The sequence below is a fragment of the Pseudorca crassidens genome, chromosome 6 (assembly GCF_039906515.1).
Source record: "Pseudorca crassidens isolate mPseCra1 chromosome 6, mPseCra1.hap1, whole genome shotgun sequence".
Lineage (NCBI taxonomy): Eukaryota > Metazoa > Chordata > Mammalia > Artiodactyla > Delphinidae > Pseudorca > Pseudorca crassidens.
The window spans coordinates 43,864,960-43,886,011 of record NC_090301.1 but is presented as its reverse complement, the minus strand read 5'-3'; the positions used below and the strand labels follow the sequence as shown (position 1 = coordinate 43,886,011).

The 21,052-nt window shown below is 39.5% G+C and overlaps 1 protein-coding gene across 5 annotated transcripts in view; it reads left to right on the top strand.

Moving 5' to 3' along the window:
- Positions 1 to 20,814, top strand: part of INPP1 (inositol polyphosphate-1-phosphatase) — a 32,674-nt gene extending 11,860 nt beyond the window's left edge. For 4 of the 5 annotated variants that reach the window (XM_067741200.1, XM_067741199.1, XM_067741196.1 and 1 more), the window contains exons 2-6: positions 10,195 to 10,462; positions 12,983 to 13,043; positions 15,708 to 15,908; positions 17,986 to 18,160; positions 20,070 to 20,814. In XM_067741200.1, coding sequence (XP_067597301.1) covers positions 10,259 to 10,462; positions 12,983 to 13,043; positions 15,708 to 15,908; positions 17,986 to 18,160; positions 20,070 to 20,637 — 1,209 coding nt within the window. In that variant the 5' untranslated portion in view covers positions 10,195 to 10,258 and the 3' untranslated portion in view covers positions 20,638 to 20,814. Of the gene's footprint in view, positions 1 to 10,194; positions 10,463 to 12,982; positions 13,044 to 15,691; positions 15,909 to 17,985; positions 18,161 to 20,069 lie in introns of those variants that run through there. The other variant, XM_067741201.1, reaches the window with a different exon arrangement.
- The last annotated feature ends 238 nt before the right edge of the window (positions 20,815 to 21,052 follow it).

Below are 21,052 nucleotides of genomic sequence, written 5' to 3'. Positions count from 1 at the left end.
AGACCATAGAAATCATTCCCTCCAACCTCTCTGTCCCTTCTTTCTTTTCCTTTTTTATGTTTACAGAAATGAGGAAAACAAGTCCCTGAGAGCTTACACATGTGGCCAGGGTTTTACACCTGGTTGGTTAAAGGCCAAGCAGAGCCTAAGAACCAGCTCCCCTGTGGCCTAAACAAGGCTCTTTCTACCACACACCCACGGTGGCCCACGTAGACCATAAAAGGCAAGTGTTAAATGAGTTGGTACGGAAAGTAAGTGTTGCAAAAGTTCAAAAGAAAAGATAAAATGACTGAAAAACGTTACATGCAAAAGGAAACGTTCAAAATGGATTTGAAGACTAATACAATTAACGATAAGATTAACAATTATCAAAGCTATAAATAATATTCTGCTGGAAAAGTTTCTACAAGCCATACATCTTTCTTTTTGCCTTGAATTAGGCATTAAATCTGTATTTTTAAAAATATTTATTCTTTCCCACAGTTAAGATAGCTACACTGAATCTTCTTCCATTTTTTTTATTTTCTATGTGATTTCAGGTTTCGTTTGTGACACCTCGGTTGTATGCTAAAAAATATCTCTTAGCATATAAAAGTTTAAGCATATAGTTGGAAGACAGCAGATAGAAAAGAGTTTCTATTTAGTGAAAGTGTTTCTCACTCCCGAGAAGAGGATAAAAAAGGGCCACTAACAAATTTAAAAGTATTTCTAAATGGAATATTTTTTCATACTTTTCAAATGCATTCTGGGAAGACATTGAAATGTATACTTTAGGCAAGTATTATGCTAATGTGGAATACTTATTATGTAGGTCAACTTGCATTTTTTTTCCAGCATTTAATTTTTGTTACAAAAAAGACAATATAGTTGACCCTTAGCCGACCAAGGCCATTATTCTTAGGCGCAGTAGCTATAGCTTTCCCTGTTCTGCTCCTGAATAACTAGTGAGAGACAGAGCTGACTGTTGCACCTGGTGTTCCCTTAAATTGTCAGATAAAAATTAGATGAGTGACGTTGCCTGTCCTCAACCCAGATTTACTGGATCAATATCTCCAGGGGAAAAGTCTAAAAATCTGTATTTTTAATGAGTGTTTCAATTGATTCTTGATCTTACTAATTAGGGAGACACTACTTTAGCACAAGCTCCCATTTACAAGCTACCAGAACAACATTTGAGGATAGAGGACTTCTTTGTGGTCTATTGCTTTGAGCAGCAGCAGTGAGCAAAAATGTGGGCTAATGTGGTACAACAGTAGCCTTACTAGGGTGAGGTAGACTGATCAGCTTAGAAATGGGCATGTTATGTCAACACTGTTTGAAGAATGGGAAGAAGGGAGGGAGAAATGTGAAGGTTAAATAGATGGATTTACATATCCCATATTTAATGTCTTCTCTAACAAAACCAAATTAAACTTACCATTTTTGGCTATTTAATCAACAAAATTAATCAAGATAGGTCACCTCCAGATGTCAGAGCATAATATCAGATTCCAATTTGGTGCTCAAAAATGTGGTTCAGTTGCTAGTCATCCAGATACAGCTTTGTTTTTTTTTGTAAATGAATGTAGAATATATGTAGACTTTGATATAAATAAATATGGGCCCACGTGCCTAATGGCACCTGGGTAATGCTGTTAAAATACACGTATAATAAACAATATGACAAAGATGAATTCTATATTTACAAAGCTAAGAGAAAATTCATAAGCCAACATTTATTGAACACCCCTGAGGTATGCGCTAAGAGTCATAAGAAACCATGCACATTTAAATCTCCTGCCAGACAAGGGCATAGATAAGCAAACCAATGTACAGTGTGTTGGAGAGCTGGGATAGAGATTTGTCCTGCCTCCATTCTCCTATGGTCCAGGTACCCAAGATGGAGGGTCAGGCATGGCTCCTGGAGGAGCCAACTCTCTCTCCACATACACACCCTTTAAAAAACTTTCTATCTAAATAGAAATACATACAGAAAAGTATGCAAGTCCTAAGGGTGTAGCTTGATGAATGTACACAAAGTCAACCCACCCATGTAACCATCACTCAGATCTAGAACATTCCCAGTGCCTAAAAGCCCCATCATTTACCCCCATCAATAATCCCTCCTTCTCCAAGGGTAACCACCACTGCAACTTCTAACACCATAAGTTAGTTTTGCCTTTTTTTGAACTTCAACTAAATTAAATTGCTCCACGTATATTTTTTGTGTCTGACTTCTTTCACTCAACAGTATGTTTTTGTGAGATGCATCCGCGTTGCTGCCTATAGCAATAATTCATTAATTCTCACTGCTGTATAGTATTTTCTTTTGCAAGTATGCCACAGTTTATTTCATTTTAGTGTTGATGGTCACTCGGGTTATTTCTAGTGTGAGGTTACTGCAACAAATTATGCTGGTCATAAATATTCTTGTACATGTCTTTTAATGTATATGTGCAGGATTTCTGTTGAGTAGAAGTCTATAAGAGAAATTGCTAGGTCATAGGTTATGCTTGTATTCAACAAATTATAAACAGTTTTCCAACAGGGTTGTACCAATTTCATTCACACCAGCAGTATGAGTCTCATTGCTCTACATCCTCATCAAACCTTGACATTTTCAATCTTTACTTTTAGCTATTCGGTTGGACATGCAGTGATACCCTGTTGCAACTTTTAAGTTGCATTTTCCTGATTATTAACAAGTTACACTATCTTTCCATATATTTATTGGCCATTTGAACATCTTATTTTATGAAGTATCTGTTCAAGTTTCTTGCCCTTGAACTGATTCTGAGAAGGTGAGTAGACATTAGGCATAAGGCAGGAGGAAGGGCACGTCAGCCAGAGGGAACAGCATGTGCAAATTAATGATCTGCCCAGAGCATGGGAGTAAATGGACAGATGGTGGGAAATCAGCCACTAAAATGCTAAACTTAATCAGAGACTATGAAGTGATGACAGCAACATCGCAGAGATCAAAGTGAAACAGCACTAAAGAAGTACAGGCAGTCCCATGCTGTACTACTTAGTGGATTCTGAGAAATGTGTGATGATCAAATATCTGAAAGTTGAGCAAAGCTCATACACTGGAAGGACAATTCAGTTTCCAATGACCTAAAAGGTAGTGTTTGTAAATGCCTTTTAATGCTTGTGGTACAGTTTTCCTTCTGGCCTAGATAACCAAGTGGGTAGATGAGTGTCTCCTAGGGATGTCAGGGGAGGCTACTGTTAGCAAGTTGCACTTTAGCCATCGTTGGTTACTCCAGTTGAGCCCATTACATACTTCGTGTGGGCCCACTTCTGTTCCCCATCCTTTCTGGCAGCTTCCATTCTTTAAACTACTCCCTAAAGCAGCCCTAACCTGGAAGGGGAAGAGGAACAAGGTCTCTGTTTCCCCTACAATAGCAATGTGAGCTAATTTAGAGCCTTGGCCAGCCCTGCAGCATGTGCCCACCTAGGGAGAGTCCTGGCCAGCTGCACCCCTTTGAGAGAGGTCACCAAAAACGCTTCTTGTAAAGCACCCAGGTATTTCATGGAAGTTGGACCCCAACAGCAATAGCAGTCAGGCAGGGCCACCACACAGTCATTTCAAATTGCCAGTCTTCAGAGGATGAGTGACAGACTGAATTCAGTTTATGAATTGTGAGGATGGGGTGGAGTCATTGTCTAATGGGCAAAAATGTGGGCTCTGTAAAAGTAGTAGGTTATCTGCAGGAAGAAATGAATGTCAACAGAAATGCTTTGACCTACTTGCCTATTCATTAGTGAGCAGGTCTGTTTTGTTGAGGGCCCTTATCTATGTTGTCACATTTCTGTCACCGTGAGCAACACAAGGGCATGGCCAGATTCTGGTACAAGCAGGCTCATCACACAAAAACAGACACCCTTGGCTCTAGAATCTCCACAAATTTCCCGACAAAATATCCCCCTTGACGGAATAGTGACCCTCCTGAGCCATCTGTAGATGGTCTACCATGAAGCCAGAGTAGTCTTCAGCCTCCGGGAGCCAAAGTTTCCACCCAGACACCCAGAAACTGAAGCAATCAGATCTGGCCTGCATAAAGGAACTTTTTTCTGGGTCATTCAAAGAATTACAAGTAGTTTCCAGGCTTTTAGATTTAATGGAGTAGTAAATTTTCAGAAAAGATTTCAGTGACCCCTATAAAGTTGCCAACTTCTTATTTTTCAAGTAAGGACTGTGATTGTGGGTTCTGTGAAGTTGTATTTAATAGTCATAGCTGTCATTTGTCATCTACTATATGCAAGGCTCTGTGCTTGGTACTTTTCCAGAAATACCTCTTTTGATCTTCACAATGTCCCTGCAAGATTTGTATTATCTTCATATTCCAGATGAAGAGAGAGGCTCAGAGAGGGTAGGTAAATTACCAGATGCCACACAGCTAGTTGATGGCAGAGCCCTGGTTTTCAACCCAGGTCTATCTGATTCTGAAGCCTATGTCTTTCCCATTTTACTGTTTATCACGTCTGAAATATGTGTATATTATTCAGATATAATTTTTAATATCTGGTGTTCTGATGAGATGATAAGATGGTCAGAAATTAAAATTGAGTTTTGTCTTTGTAGAGAGATTTGGGCTTCCAGGAAAAGTCTTAAAAGCTTTTTTTTTTCTAATTGGCCTACTTCAGTTTACTCAGTGTTTCTCTAATAGATGTGAAAATTCCCTAAAAGCTAAAGAGACTGTTTCTATCTGACACTGTGACACGATCTTATGTAAACATGTAGATATACATTTGGTATGAGATGGTGAGGAATGTAACTTCTTTAAACCTGTTCTGCTCAAATGTGACTTGAAATGGGTTGTCACAAAATAAGGCTTATAAGAGTATTTCAGTGTTCACTGATCATTAATGATTTGGCTGTTAAAGTGAGTAGCTCCTAAGTGGGAAAGACTGTCTTACAGAATTAAACTTATTGACCACATAAACAGGAAAGAGAACCCTACCCCAGTTCCCTGTTTGGCCAGAAAAAAAGAAGACAAAGGAATAGATTGGGTTGGCATTTGCTAAGATTAGCAAGGTCTCTTTGGGCTAAATTGTATTCTCTCTAAATTTGTACGTTGAAGCCCTAACTCTCCAGTACCTCATAATGTGACTGTATTTGGAGATAGGGCCTTTAACTTAACTCAGTTCAAGGTTAAGTGAGGTCATATGGGTGGGCCCTAATCCAATCTGAATGGAGTCTTTATAAAAGAGGAAGAGACTCCCACGGATCCTCGTCCACAGAGGAAAGTCTGTCTGCAAGCCAAGGAGAAACCAGCCCTGCTGACACCTTGGTCTTGGACTTCCAGTCTGCAGAACTGTGAGAAAATAAATTTGTTGTTTAAGCCACCCAGACTGTGGCAGTTAGTTATGGCAGCTCTAGCAAACAAATACAAGAGGAATTAGGTATTCGGCATGAGCTGACCCCCTCCCCGCCCCTCATGCCAAGACAGCCAGTTAAGAGAGATATCAGTAGAACATAGATGAGCTTTTATTATCCAGCAAAGATGGTTTACACTGAGACTGAGGATCAGCTAGGGGAAAGGTTTTCCTGAGAGCAGAAGAAAAGTGAGTATCAAATAGTGATTTTTTAATAATCAAACTACTGACAGCTATCAGGGAGGTGTGTGTGTTTCTCTCCTTTTTGCTATATAATATACCTTATAATAATAATATTCTTGCGATTATTTATCCAGTGATTGCTCATTTCTTCCCTTAGTTAACAGCTAACAATTTATGAAAGGATTTTATTGGCTAGAGCACTGGCTAACAGTGTGCTCTAGTCAATAAAACTGGGTTTCTGCTGTTTCATCTGGGCTTGAATCTTGTCCCAGCCACTTCCTAGCTGTGTGATTTTGGGCAAATTATTTACCCTCCTGTGCCTCAGTTTCTTTATCAGTAAAATAGAGGTAATAGTACCTTCTCCGTAGGGTTGTGTGAGAATTAAACGAATTAACATATGTAAAAACATATGTAAAGTGCTTGGAAGGATGCCTGCCATATAGTAAGTACCTAATAAATGTTAGCGATTATTATTTTAACTTGGGCTTTTTCTCTGCATATGAATAACTGTTAGCACATGGTTTCACCAAGATATCTGGCCACCAGGTGCCAGCCCCCCTGAAATTACCAGCATAGTATTAAAGATGAATGAACAGCCTAAAGAACAGTAGCTACTAGATCTCAGTGTTTAGCATCATCTAGGAGGCTGACAAAACTACACATTCCTGGACCCTGTCCCCAGCAATTCTGATTCACTAAGTTGGGATGGAGCCCCAGAAATCTGTCTTTTTAATAGGCGCCTTAGGTAATTCTAACACGTGGTTGCCAGAATACCTATTAAATACTAATCCAAAGGAATTTCTTCTATATTCAAAGCTATTAAATTATGGTAAATGTCATAACTTACTAATCATGAATCTATAATAATTTTCATTTAAAGTATTTGAAATGTTTAAATAAAGCCAACTTAGGTCAATAACGCATATATAAATTTTTTAAAATTTTTATTTATTTATATTTATTTATTATTATTTTTGGCTGTGTTGGATCTTCACTGCTGTGCACGGCTTTCTCTAGTTGCAGCGAGCGTGGGCTTCTCATTGCTGTGGCTTCTCTCGTTGCGGAGCACAGGCTCTAGAGCACACGGGCTTCAGTAGATGTGGCGCATGGGCTCTAGAGTGCAGGCTCAGTAGTTGTGGCTCACAGGCTTAGTTGCTCCCCCACATGTGGGATCGTCCCGGACCAGGGCTCGAACCCGTGTCCCCTGCATTGGCAGGCGGATTCTTAACCACTGTGCCACCAGGGAAGCCCAATAACGCATATATAAACTTGCTTTTAAAAATCATCTGAATGATAATTTCCATGAGTGTTAATACAAGCTGTTAATAAACTCGAAGAAATTCTGTATTGGATGTAGCCCTCAGTTTCTCTCAAGTTGAGTCCTTCAAAGTGAGGGCAAATTGTCCATTATGCCCTTGAGTGTTGTGGCCTGGCTGAGTGAATTGAATTGAGGACAGATGGAGAAAGAGATACGGAAGCAGCTTACAGAGAGAAGCACAGAGGACCGTGGCTCATTCATTTGGAGGAAATAGTCCATTCAGCCAGAAAGTAGCAGGCTAGCTATGCAAATTAGTTAGAAAGTCTTGCATGTACATGTTGATAGCTGTGAGAGATTTTCTTTTTAGGGGGTTAGGACCCTGGAGCTAAAGAAGTTCTGGGTTCTATAGGATGGCTGGAGAAAGCCTAGTCCTAAACTGCAACTGCGTGTTCAACCTGGAGCTTGACAAGACACCGTAGTGTTTTCTAGGTTCAGAATAAAAGGTGATGAAGGTTGAGTGCTGGGATAACTTTGGAACTGAAAAATCTGATTTACTGTGTTATGATGAATTCTTAAAATCTGTGCACCTGTTAATTACAGGACTAAAGTTTAGAGCTGCTATTTTTTCCCCCATTGGGCAAGTTGCTGTGCTCAGGTGAAGTGAGAATGGTCATTATTGAGGAACTAAAGGTCAGGTTCAAAGGTGAGAAACTCCAGATCTCTGGGCAGCTGTATAGAAACTTACCAGGACTAAGTTGGTGAGTTTTCCGTGTGAGAAGGGTGGTGGTGGTGCCTGGAGATTGTAGCCTGTGTGAGTAACTCACCTGAGTGTTCTGAGGGCGTCATAGGGAGAGATTCTTGGTTATCCAATGGTGTGGTGGTACGGTGTTTCTTTTACCAAAAAATAAATAAATAAATAAAATTGACTTTAACAAAGTTGAGTAAAATAGACAATACTGGTATTGTTAATTCAGAAAGTTTTCAAACTGGACTCCTTAAAATCTTCATGGTACTTTTAAGATAAAAAGCTGCTTAGGTACGGTTAGTTCATTGATTCTTTTTCCTTTACTTACAATAACCTCATAACATGTACCAAGATATCAAAATAATCAAAGTTATTGAATTTATACACTTGGAGCTTCTGTATTCTACTGATATGTATGTATCCATGTGTGTATACATTATATATAACTTATAATTTAGAGCATGCAGATACCATAAATTGTTTCTAAGTCAAAGTGCCTCAGCTGTATTAATATAACCGTTTTTCTTAATGTTGAGGTTTAAGTCAACCAAAGTGAATTTTTTTAACATATTATTCAATCCTTGGGGGTAAAAGGCATTTAGGTAGGCAGGTGTTTTTGTTTAATTTTTAACTCTATCATCTCTACTACCTGATATTTGTGTTGTCACTACAGTACCACTTTGGACAGTTATCTCCAGGAATTGGAATTCTTGTCCTTTGTGCTTAATTGTTCCAAGATATTTTAAAATATAATTTCTTATTAGAAAAGCAGTATATATTTACTGTAGAATATTTGAAAATTATAGAAAAGCATAATGAAAAAAATCCTCCACAATTCTAGTACCTAGTGATAATTACCATTAAACGTCTGTTTATCATTAAAACATCACCTACTAGCCTTTCAAACTCTCTCTATATAAACAGAGTGCATGTGTGTATAAACACAAATTAGGAACATACTATGATACTATATATACATTTAATATTATAACATTAACATATCCCTATTAAATATTCTTCAAAAATATTATTTTAAGAACTACATTGTAGTCTATCTTACATTGCACCAATGTTTAAGATTATTTTTAACTTTTTGCTGCTGTCAATAATACTAATCCTTCTGTGGAAATATTTTAACACAACTGTGACTTAATACAAAATAGGGCCAGACTGGAGTTACTGGCTAAAGGTAATAACATTTCTAAGGATCTTGATACATTTTTCTCAAATTGCCCTGTGGAAACCCACTTGTTTGCACGCCCATTAGCAGAGTATCAGCACCTGTTTCACCACATCTGCAAGAATGAAAATTAACTTTAAAACCAGTTTTGTCCATCTAATAGTGGAGTAGGATGTTTCATTGTTTTTATTCACTTTCCTTTTATTACTATTGAGGTTGGACATATTTTCTTAGGGTGGTTGACCCATAATCTTAAGAAAATAGCATATATTTTTTAAAGCAGACCTGATTAAGACAAAACGGCTATGACAATTCACAATTAACTCCTTTGCATTGACATCTTCATTGTTGTACTAATTCTCAGCCTCCTAGAGTCCATTAAAGGAACTTCTTTTTTTATTTCATTTTATTTTATTTTATAGATCTATTTTATTTATTTATTTATTACATCTTTATTGGAGTATAATTGCTTTACAATGGTGTGTTAGTTTCTGCTTTATAACAAAGTGAATCAGTTATACATATACATATGTTCCCATAAAGAGCATGAGCTTCTGTGTGAGCCCTGCCAGTTAGTCTTGTGTAACCCTAAACAAGTTGCTTAACTTCTCTGAGCTTCAGTTTCCTTGACTGTAAAGCAGGGCTGATAATCCTCACAATAATTCTCACAATACTGAGATAGGAATTATTAAAGCCTTCAGTAAAATGCAGCTACTATTGAAACTGAGAAATGTTTCTCTCCTCATTACCTGATAGATATGTCAAGGTGTGGTAGCATGCCTCTTAGAAGCCAGAACTTTTCAAGTCCCAACAAGTTTCATGTTTGAATTCACTTTATTATTTAAACTTGCTAGAAGAGCAGTGCAGCTAGTGGGACATTTTTAATAGAAAAAAAAAAAAGGTGATTGGGGTTGGGAGATCACCTGGATTGCTAGCCCAGTGTGACCCCAGAGTCCTGCAGGACACAAACATGCTTGCTGGTGTGCTTGGTACTTTAGAAAGTTGCCTCCAAACTGATGGGATAAACGGGCTTTCCCTTCTTCCTTCTTCCTTTGGGGGAAAGGGTGAAAGAAAGAGCACTACTTTAATGATGTTGTTGCTAAGCTTGTGTGCTCATTCGAAGGTCATTATGTGAACTTGGCTTTTCCTTTAACATTGTGCTCGTGTATCCACCTGCCTATTGGTCTAGGGTTTTGTAAATATAATGTAGATTCTCATTCAAATTCTTTCACTGAGAATTCAGTTCTTTGCATAATGGATTTGAGACTATAAATCTTTTGATCTTTAAAAATAAGTTTCAATTTTTAGATGATATCTAGTCTTCCACCTGGAGGATGCGACTGTGATCTATAGTAGCTGTTCAGCCATGCTGACCAGTTGACTGCCAGATGGGTTGTTAGCAGTGCCGAGGCACCCTGACATCACTCTCTGAACTGCTTTCTCTTTCACATTCTTGTACTTTTCCAGCTGACGGCCCGGAGGGTGGGTGCCGATTCCACCAGACGCTGCAACTGAAAAGCCAGGTTCAGAAATGTCAGGTATCCTCCGGGAGCTGCTCTGTGTCTCTGAGAAAGCTGCCAACATTGCCCGGGCGTGCAGGCAACAGGAAGCCCTCTTCCAGCTGCTGATAGAAGAAAAGAAAGAGGGAGAAAAGAACAAGAAGTTTGCAGTTGATTTCAAGACCCTGGCTGATGTACTGGTACAGGAAGTTATAAAACAGAATATGGAGAACAAGGTAAGAAGGTCCCAGCCAATGTAATTGCAAAATATTTGCCCCTGTGGTTTTTCCCCTCTATAGAATAGCATCCTTTCTCCTCGCCACCCCTACCCCCATTATTAACACCTTGGATTCTAATAAACAACTTGGGTTTTTCCCCTTGTTTTGACTACAATATTACCAAAATGTGTGCTGCAGAAAAAAATTTTAAATACAGAAAAATAAGAATCCTCTTAATCCTACCACTAGAGAAAACCACAGCTGTTTTGCTAAATATTGTTAGAATATTTTCCTTCTGTCTGTGTACATGGCACACACAATTTATTTCAAAAGAAATGAGAACATACTGCTTTATAACTTTTTTTTAACTTGATATATTAAGTCCCACCTTTTGACATAATCACTTATCTAATGGTTGCCTCAGTTATGGGCTCATAGAGTCCTGGAGACTTAAAGTCTCCCTTTATTTGAGTAGGAAAACATTGTTTAAACTAACAATGATTGTAATTCTAGGTCTTTTAAGGTGACTGGGGAAAAGAAATTATATTCATAAGTAGTAATAACAAACAATAACATTAGCAGATACTTATAAATGCTTACTATGAGCCAGGTACTGTTCTAAGGGCTTTAAATATATTAATTTAATCATAACAATTTTATGAGGTAAGAACAATTACTTCATTGTAATGGATGAGAAAAGGGAGACACAGAGAGGTTAAATAACTTGCGTAAGGTTGCACAGCAAGTGAATGGCAGGGCTGGTTTTTGAACCCAGGCTGACCGAGTCTGTGCTCTTTGCAATACTATATTGCCTTTTATATGGTAATCTAATAATTTCTTTTCTTTTAGGTTTGAGAGCATAGAATTTTATGTCGGAAAGCCCTACAAAATATTAGAATCGTTTCTATGAAATTCTCAAAATATTAGGAATCATTTAGAATCATTTAAGTGAATTCTTGACCACAGGCAGGAAGAGAGAATAAATGGCCCCTTGAAATATCTACAAACTGTACTTTTTCATGTCTTATAATATCTGGCTCCAATAAACTAAAAGGAAGCAAATTTGTTTTTGTTACTGATCAACAGCTGGGTGGAAGGGATGGTTGAGCAACTGGATTAGAAATGTATCAACGTTAAGTTCTGTGGGCTAATATTTGCCCTAGAGCATTATAACAAGTTCAGGCAGTTGTTCATTCATGAAGTATATGCCAGGACTTATGAACACATAAATGATATTCACTTTTGGCTTGTATAAAATAGTTTCATGACTCTCCTATACTGTAGCCTCAGAAAGGGTTTCTAGGCAGGTTGTGGGAGACTGGAGCTTCAGCCCTGGATGAATTGATGAATCGGCTCAGTGCCAGCCCGTGTTGATTTGCATTGTTCTTTTTTTTTTTTTAATTTAATTTAATTTATTTATTTTTGGCCGCGTTGGGTCTTCGTTGCTGTGCACGGGCTTTTCTCTAGTTGCGGTGAGCGGGGTCTACTCTTCATTGCAGTGCGTGGGCTTCTCATTGCAGTGGCTTCTCTTGTTGCGGAGCACGGGCTCTAGGCTCGCAGGCTTCAGTAGTTGTGGCACGTGGGCTCTATCTAGAGTGCAGGCTCAGTAGTTGTGGCACACGGGCTTCGTTGCTCCAAGGCATGTGGGATCTTCCCAGACCAGGGCTTGAACCCATGTCCCCTGCACTGGCAGGCAGATTCTTAACCACTGCGCCACCAGGGAAGTCCCGACTTGCATTGTTCTTTAAAAGAGTTAAAAATAACAAGTAGTTGTGGGCATTATTAAAGCTACTGGCCATCTGTGAATAACTGAGCTCAAATATTTGAAGCATTTCCTTGCTTTTATTGCTTGAGAACCATACTCATATCATAATTCAGCACATATTTTGAGAGAAATTATCTTTACTGCAGAGAAAATCAGAAGCAAAATGTGTCTGAAAGCTTCCTGGTCATACAGAGATGAGAGAAAATTCCTATATAGCTTTTTTTTTTTTAATTCTATATTGGCACATAAATTGTTGGCAAATAAAATATTTCCCCTTTTTTGCTATATCACCTTCCTAGCCTGATGGCTAATGATACCTCCAACAGGTCCAGAAAACACACCTGAAAATGAAAACAAAATCAAATATTATCCTCTGATACCTTCTATCCAGTCTCAAGTAATCATCTCAGGTACTTGGTCAATAACATTAACTTGTATAAGCTACTTAGGTCCTGTTGAGGAGCAACAGTTAAAACATCTCCTTTGTAAACATTCTAGCTCTATGGCCCTTAACTAGAAGGATGAAGTTTCTAGAAGTACTTCTGCAGACTCAACAGAACATAAGGAAACCAGACTTCTACCATGATTTGGACTTTCTAAAGGGGCAAAGGAGCAGGAAGATATTAGAAAACTAAGTATAAAATGAATATTAGAAAACTAAGAAAATATTAGAAAACTAAGTATAAAATGAAAATCTGTTCAGAATTGAACATAAATGTGGGATTTTTTTTTTTCTTTATTGTTGTATTTTTGTCATACTCTGAATCATTCAGTTTCCAGGCTTGGGGAAAAAAATTTTTGGAGAAGAATCCAATGAGTTTACAAATGATTTGGGTAAGTATAAATGTCTTAATGTATTTTTATAATTTAATTATCATATGGTATTTTTATTTTCAACTTACATCATGAAGTAAATGGATGTTTGGAGGCCTTTCACGTAAATACATATTTGAATGTTAAGCTTCATTCAATACTTCAGAATATCATGCCGTTTACGATAGGGAGATGTGGCATCTTAGGATTATTTAGCAAGTCCACATGTATTATTCTAGATATAAATCTGTAGCATTTGAATAACGTATGATTTAACCTTTGGGAAAGTTGCCTGGCCCTTTGGGAATCTGATGGAAGTTATAGATGCCCCCAGAAAGATGCACATCTACACAGTTTTGCAGGCAATTTCAAGTACAAGTAAACCCATTTGTGGACCTCCTAGGGAGTCCATAGACCTTGGCTGAGAATGTAGAGGAGGCCCTGTCCCTGAAATCACCTCATGGCTTCTCTGGTCTCAGAACCTCTGTACAGGGAGTTGGACAACCAAAAAGGTTCCTTTTACCACCAAGTTTTAACTCTTATTTAATTAGTTTCCTGTGGACCAAATTCTCGTTTGATGGACCACCAGTTCCCTTGTGATAGAGAGGAAAATATCAAAATCGCTGATCCTTTTTAGAGAAACAAACTGTTTTTAGTTGTCTGGGTTTTTGTTTGTTTAATGGTAGAAGATTAAAATAGTGAACTTTAAACACTGATCATGTGACAAATAGTTAAACATCTAGAGGCATGTTTACAAAGAAAACTAATTTCTGGATTAACTCTGGAGAAAAATTTGTCTTCTTCATGGGCAGTGTATTAAAATGCACTTAATTCTATGACACTCAGTAAGAAGAAAGAAAAATCTCATTTAAACTTAAGATTAAAAAAGCCACCTGTACAGGAATAAAGACGCAGTTGTAGAGAATGGACTTGAGGACATGGAGAGGGGGAAGGGTAAGCTGGGATGAAGTGAGAGAGTAGCATTGACATATATACACTACCAAATGTAAAATAGATAGCTAGTGGGAAGCAGCCGCATAGCACAGGGAGATCAGCTCCGTGCTTTGTGACCACCTAGAGGGGTGGGATAGGGAGGGTGGGAGGGAGGCTTAAGAGGGAGGTGATATGGGGATATATGTATACACATAGCTGATTCACTTTGTTATACAGCAGAAATTAACACACCATTGTAAAGCAATTATACTCCAATAAGGATGTTAAAAAAAAACACCGGTGACTAACCAGTAAGAAATCCTACACTTAAAATCCTGTTTGACTACTTCATAAACAGTTATTTTAGTATTTCATTTATGTATCTAGAATTATAGGAGCAAAAAGGCATTCCACGTACATTTTCCTTAGAACTGAAGTAGAGAATGGGTTTAACAGAGAACCATGGTGAAGGGGAGGGGCTGGTGGATGAGGTGAGGTGAGACAGTGGAAGTTCAAAGGAAGGAGTTTGGATTTTCCTCTAAGCATGATCAGTATTCAGTGGCAAATTTTAAGCAAAGGAGAAATGTGATATGATTTGCTCCCTTGAATGATCCCATGACTTTTACTGAGTCTAGTGTAGGTGCTCAGCAAGTGGCGGTGATTAGCATTATTATTCCCCAACTTCAACAGTCTCATTTAATTGAATTGAACTACATGTAATTGACTGTTTCTTGCTGTTTCAGAATCATCATTGTAATAGACTCACACTGTGCTTCCCAAACTCTAAGGATCACATGAATCACCTGGGGATCTTGTTAGAACTCAGTAGGTCCGGGATGGGGACTGCAGTTCTGAATTTCTAACAAGTTCTCAGGTGATGCAAATGCTGCTTGCTGTTCTTGGAATGGCTAGGTTAGCTAGGAGTATTTGTCTATATATCACAAAATCTCCAAAGTGCCATGTTTTCTTAATTTTTAAAAAATTTATAGTCTGCATTGCTGTGACTTTCTGTTGCTATTAACTTGCCTGTTTTTGCCAGCCTCTTTTCTTACTTTTGCGGGGGCTGGAAACCAGATTAGGCAAGGGTCTAAGAAGTGTCTTTGAAGTGATGGTAAAGCACCTGGACTCGGTAACTTGGGATTTCAATTGCAGAAACAGCTTTGCTTACATGCTGATTTCCAGTGGTTTCACAGAGAGCTATTCTAGGTATGTCATTTAGAGTCCTACAGCTTTACCACATTTAAAGATTAATGTACTTCATCTTATGTTACTTTACTGAGCATAAACAATTTAGGGAGGTAGAAGCCCTTCTTTGTACTGATAAGAACTCCATTCTTTTCAATAACATATTCAAATGTGAATAGGGTGACCCACAGTATATTAAAAGGCAAAAAATATAAAAGATTGGTTATCAAGGACTCAGGGTTCTTAACTGGTCCATGAGCTCCCTTAAACTAGATACAAAAAACTGTGTGCACGTGCCCATGTGGACATTTTTCTGGAGAGTAGGTCCTTTGACACCTGGAATTCATTCCTCACTGTTAGGTGCATGACTGACCACTGAGCAGCTATGACTTTATGAAGGCCACTGGGTGATTCTGGCAATCAGCCAGGTTAGGAAACACTGGTATGGCTATATTTCCCTCACCTAGTCTGAGGTGCCCTCACAGCTTTTGTTTCTTCCCACCCCTCTGTTGTTCTTTCTCCCCTGAAACTTGAGATGTAATGGTCTTTAGTTTGTCTTTACTCTAGGGGAAAAGATTATCATGAGACTGTGTCCAACAGAGGAAGAAACAGTAGATCTTCTCAACAAAGTCCTTAATGGTAACAAGTTGGCATCTGAAGCGTTAGCCAAGGTTGTACATCAGGACGTTGTCTTTAGTGACCCAGCTCTGGATGCGATAGAGATCAACATTCCACAGGACACTTTGGGAGTTTGGGTGGATCCTATAGGTAAGTAGAGAGAGTGTTTGCTTTTGTTTATTTGCTTTCATTAATAATCCCTTTTTTTTTTTTTTGGTGGGGGGTTAGAAAAATAAAAATTGAGGGTATGGTTTAACTCTCCTAGGAGTTTTATTTTTAAAGTTTTGAATTTTTAAAATGATAAATGACTTTCACTGCCGTGGCCTGGGATCAATCCCTGGTCAGGGAACTGAGATCCCACAAGCCGTGCGGTGCAGCCAGAAAAAAAGAAACGAAGAGCTGAGGTGTGTGTTATATACATATATCTATCACATGTATCTATAACATATGTGTGTGTGTACACACATACCCACACACACACACAGGCACATATACAAAGCTGAATTAACTCATTTTTGAAAGACCTCAGGGGCCAGACTGCTAAATATGAGAGAAGAATGAAGTGATAGCAGCTATAACTAACTGAGCACACATGCCATTTTAAGAACATTCAGCACCAGCGGATTATTGCCATCTGGGAATACTGTCCAGCTCATCAAATTTTTTAAAAAAAATAAAAATCCAGGTTTTTATGTGAGATCTCACAATTTAACCACTGGCTACTAATTCAGTTAAACAAGCAAACAATCAAAACCACTATACAGGCCAAGCAAAACACAGCTGAATGTGACTCTTAGCAGTCGGTTTGTGAGTCCTGTGTAAACCTCACCATGAATTTTGTGGTCATGATTATGGTAGAACCATAACATATAGCTCATTGTTTAAAAAGTGTAGGCCTCTCTCAATGATGCTATTAATATAATGCCCTAGGTATTAATCTTCGAAAGTCCCCCTTTTTCCCCTAACCTTCCTGGCATATTCTACCCAGTACAACTGTGACCAATCACACTGAACAGGCAAACTCCCCCCACCCTCCCCATCCTACAAGCACATTAATAATGATAGAAATGCCTTCAGTCATCAGAGAATTAGAGAATATTCAGCCTATGGATTGTATATGCAAACTAAGAATGTTTTCCAGAATCTTTTATTGCTTGAAGGTAAATCAGCCTCAGTTAAGGTTTTTGAGGGACAGAAACCTTGTATTCTTGTTCTATCCTGAATTGATTCTGTTAGCTAGCTCTCTGGATCTTGTGCCTGACACATCCTTAACTGGGCATTAACTCATTAGATGTTGGCAGTCAGCTGCTGGCATGTACAGTCTTATAAGAAGAAACCTAGCTACTTGGCTTCTTTTTCTCAGGACTCCCATCAATTTCTTCCTCTTGTACTACCATCATTGTCTCCTTCCTCCTAATTTGAGGGACAAAAACAAACAAACAAAAAGGTAATTCCACCCCTGACAGATTCCTGGATGGAGGCTTTCCCATCCACCTTGGGCTTGTCCTCTGATTAGTAAGAGCTCTAAGGAAGCCCCTTGGTTATCCTGAGCTATTAGCTTTGAAATGATTTTGACATGTGATGGATATTTGAGTGCTTGTTATTTGCAAGGTGCAGTGCTAGCTGCCATAGGAACTATAGACGTGTCCTTTCTCTCCAAGACTATATAGTTGGGAAAATGAAACACAAGCAGCTTAAAAGTGAAGTACAAGAGGTCGAAAAATAATTCGATATAAGTGGCACCCAAAGGTAAAAACTGATTGGTTACTATCTTCGTCAGTTTGGGCTGCTATATCAGGATGCCATGGACTAGGTAGCTTTTAAACAACAGAAATTTGTTTCTCACAGTTCCAGAGGCTGGGAAGTCCAATCTCAAGGTGTCAGCATGATTAGGTGAGGTCCTTCTTCCTGATTCATAACTGGTACCTTTTCACTGTGTCCTCACATTCTGGAAGAGACTAAAGATCTCTCTGTAGCCTCTTTTGTAAGACACTAATTCCATTCATGAGGGTTCCACACTGAGGACTTAAGTACCTTCCAAAGGCCCCACTTACTAATACCATCAACTTCTGTGGGTAAGAATTTTGGGGGGACATAAACATTCAGACCATAGCAGTTACCAAATTAGAAGAGAGAAACAATATAGTACAGGGTTTGTAGATGTATTCATCATCGTCTTCTAAATAATCATTTCAAATAATCCTAACAAATTTGCTTCATTTTTCAGATTCAACTTATCAGTATATAAAAGGTTCTGCTGACATTAAATCCAACCAAGGAATCTTCCCCAGTGGACTTCAGTGTGTCACTATTTTAATTGGTGTCTATGACATACAAACAGGGGTGCCCCTGATGGGAGTCATCAACCAACCTTTTGTATCACAAGACCTAAACACCCTCAGGTAAAAGATGAAAATTTTTGGTATATTATGGTTTTTAGAATTTACAACCTCAGCTTTGCTTATTGTCAAGATGATCTCTCCGCATGACATTCCCATGACTCAGTAGATTTGGTATTCCTACTAAAAATCTGCATGTTTGAATTAACGTTCTTTTTACTCTCAGCCCTGGGTCTCGCAGCAAAATGTGACAATGATCTGATGAAAAGCTGAGTAGGTACAGCCAGGGTTAGGACCTGGCTCTGGGGTGCTCTCCTGGTAGAACTGCCAGCATCACTTCCTTTTCTGCCTCCCTCCTCAGGCTCCCCTGAACTCCTGTGCAGGGCAGAGTTGCTCTGATCCATGGCCCATGCTTGCAGGGCTCCAGGGCATGGCAGAGGCCAAGAAGAAGCAGCTTTTCTCCTGTGATTTCAGTATTTTATTGAAATAGATAATATTTTTTTCCACTTGTATAGAACTGCATATTTTTTTATAAATTTATTTGTTTTTTATTATTATTTTTTGGCTGCGTTGGGTCTTCATTGCTGCGCGCAGGCTTTCTCTGGTTGCAGTGAGCGGGCCTCTCATTGCGGTGGCTTCTCTTGTTGCGGAGCATGGGCTCTAGGCACGCGGGCTCTAGATGCGCAGGCTTCGGTAGTTGCAGCACGCAGGCTCAGTAGTTGTGGCACGTGGGCTCAGTAGTTGTGGTACGCAGGCTCAGTAGTTGTGGCGCACAGGCTTAGTTGCTCCGTGGCATGTGGGATCTTCCTGGACCAGGGTTCAAACCCGTGTCCGCTGCACTGGCAGGCGGATTCTTAACCACTGCGCCACCAGGGAAGTCTCAGAACTACATATTTGTATTAAACTTTGACTTGCTTCAAGCAACTAAGAATTGTTTGTTCTTTAATAGTCATAAACTACACCTATGGAATTTTGATAGTTTTCTTCTAACCCTGCCTTCTTCCAAACTGAAAGTGTTTGTTGTCTTTAAAGGGTCGTTAAGAAGTTAAAAATAAGTGGGACTGGATGCTGCCATAATCATGACCTAGAAATGGTTGACAAAGTAGTTAGTAGCATAGATCCTAGAGTGAGACTTCCTGGGTTTGAATGCAGATTCTATCACTGATTTACATTCTTACACTTACATTCTCTAAGCCTGTTTCCATCTCTGTAAATAAACTATCCAGCATATATAGTAAGTTAAACATTGAGAAATGATAGGTGCTATTTTTGTTGTTGCCAGAAATAATGAGTCCATCTTTCTTGGTGTTAAAACCAAAGTGGAGCTAGTGAATTAGAGAATGAAAAGGCGTTACCAGCTGAAGAAAAACTTAAGGATTGTGAAAGATTTGCAGATTGAAAAGATTATTTATCTGTTCATCTTTCCCCCCATTAAACTTCAAATGGCAAAAGTGGCAGTGAAACTTTGCGGGATTTCTGGCCTCCAGGAACAGAGCAAATATTTTAGCATTGTCCTAGTTGGGTGTGATAATACAGAAAAACTGAAAGCATTCCTAACCTGCAACAGCACAGGCAGCAACACGCACAGGGAGTAACTTTTTTTTTTTTTTGCGGTACGCGGGCCTCTCACTGTTGTGGCCTCTCCCGTTGCGGAGCACAGGCTCCAGACGCGCTGGCTCAGTGGCCATGGCTCATGGGCCCAGCCGCTCTGCGGCATGTGGGATCTTCCTGGACCAGGGCACGAACCCATGTCCCCTGCATTGGCAGGCGGACTCTCGACCACCGCGCCACCAGGGAAGCCCGGGAGTAAGTTTTAGAAATGAATTAGCTACTTGGTATCCATTTCTAAGCTTAAGGACCTTGAGACCCATTATGTTATATATTTTTCATATCATCAAGTTGGGAAGCCATATGAGCAATGAAAAACGAATGGGATAACCTACGGCCACAAACTGAATGTTGTCTTCCACAGGTGGAAAGGACAGTGCTACTGGGGCCTTTCTTACATGGGGACCAATATCCATTCATTTCTGCCTCCCGTCTCTACAAGAAACAGCAGTGAAACGCAGAGCCAAGTGACCCAAAACCCCAGCTCTGAGGCGGAATACTCCCACCCGTTCTCAGCTGTCATTAGTACCAGTGAAAAGGAGACCATCAAGGCCGCACTGTCACGTGTGTGTGGAGAGCGCATATTCCGGGCAGCTGGGGCTGGTTACAAGAGCCTCTGTGTTGTCCTCGGCCTTGTGGACATTTACATCTTCTCAGAAGATACCACGTTCAAGTGGGACTCTTGTGCTGCCCACGCCATCCTCAGGGCCATGGGTGGGGGAATGGTGGACTTAAAAGAGTGCTTGGAAAGAAACCCCAACTCGGGGCTTGACTTGCCACAGTTGGTGTACCACGTGGGAAACAGAGGCGCTGCTGGAGTGGACCAGTGGGCCAACAAGGGAGGACTGATCGCTTACAGATCAAAGAAGCAGCTGGAGACATTCCTGAGCCTCCTCCTCCGACACCTTGCGCCTGTGGATGCACATACATAGACGAGCTCCATCCTCAGGGACTCGAAACCCAGCTGTGAACCTAGTTTCCACCTCTCTGTCTTTTGAAGACAGCTTTGTCCTGTCGACAGTCAAAGTTCACCTTCCTCTTTTGAGGAGCATTTTTCCATTATGTGTTCGTAATGTTAATGTCAATAAATGACTGATATTCATGCCGCAGTTAAATGTGCGAGATTCTTAATAGTGGATTTTGTGCTATTAATGTTGCTTGAAACACTTCAATAAGATATTGAAGACAGGAAAAATTCCTGCTCAATTAGTAAACCTCTTCTAAACATCTAAGGGATAAGTTAATGTCACTGAAGTATTAGGGAGAGCCAAGAGGGGGTTGAGCTTAGTTTTGTTTCCCTTCTGGAGGAAAACTCTGCAGCTTTAGCCTTTGGCAAAACATTTAGAA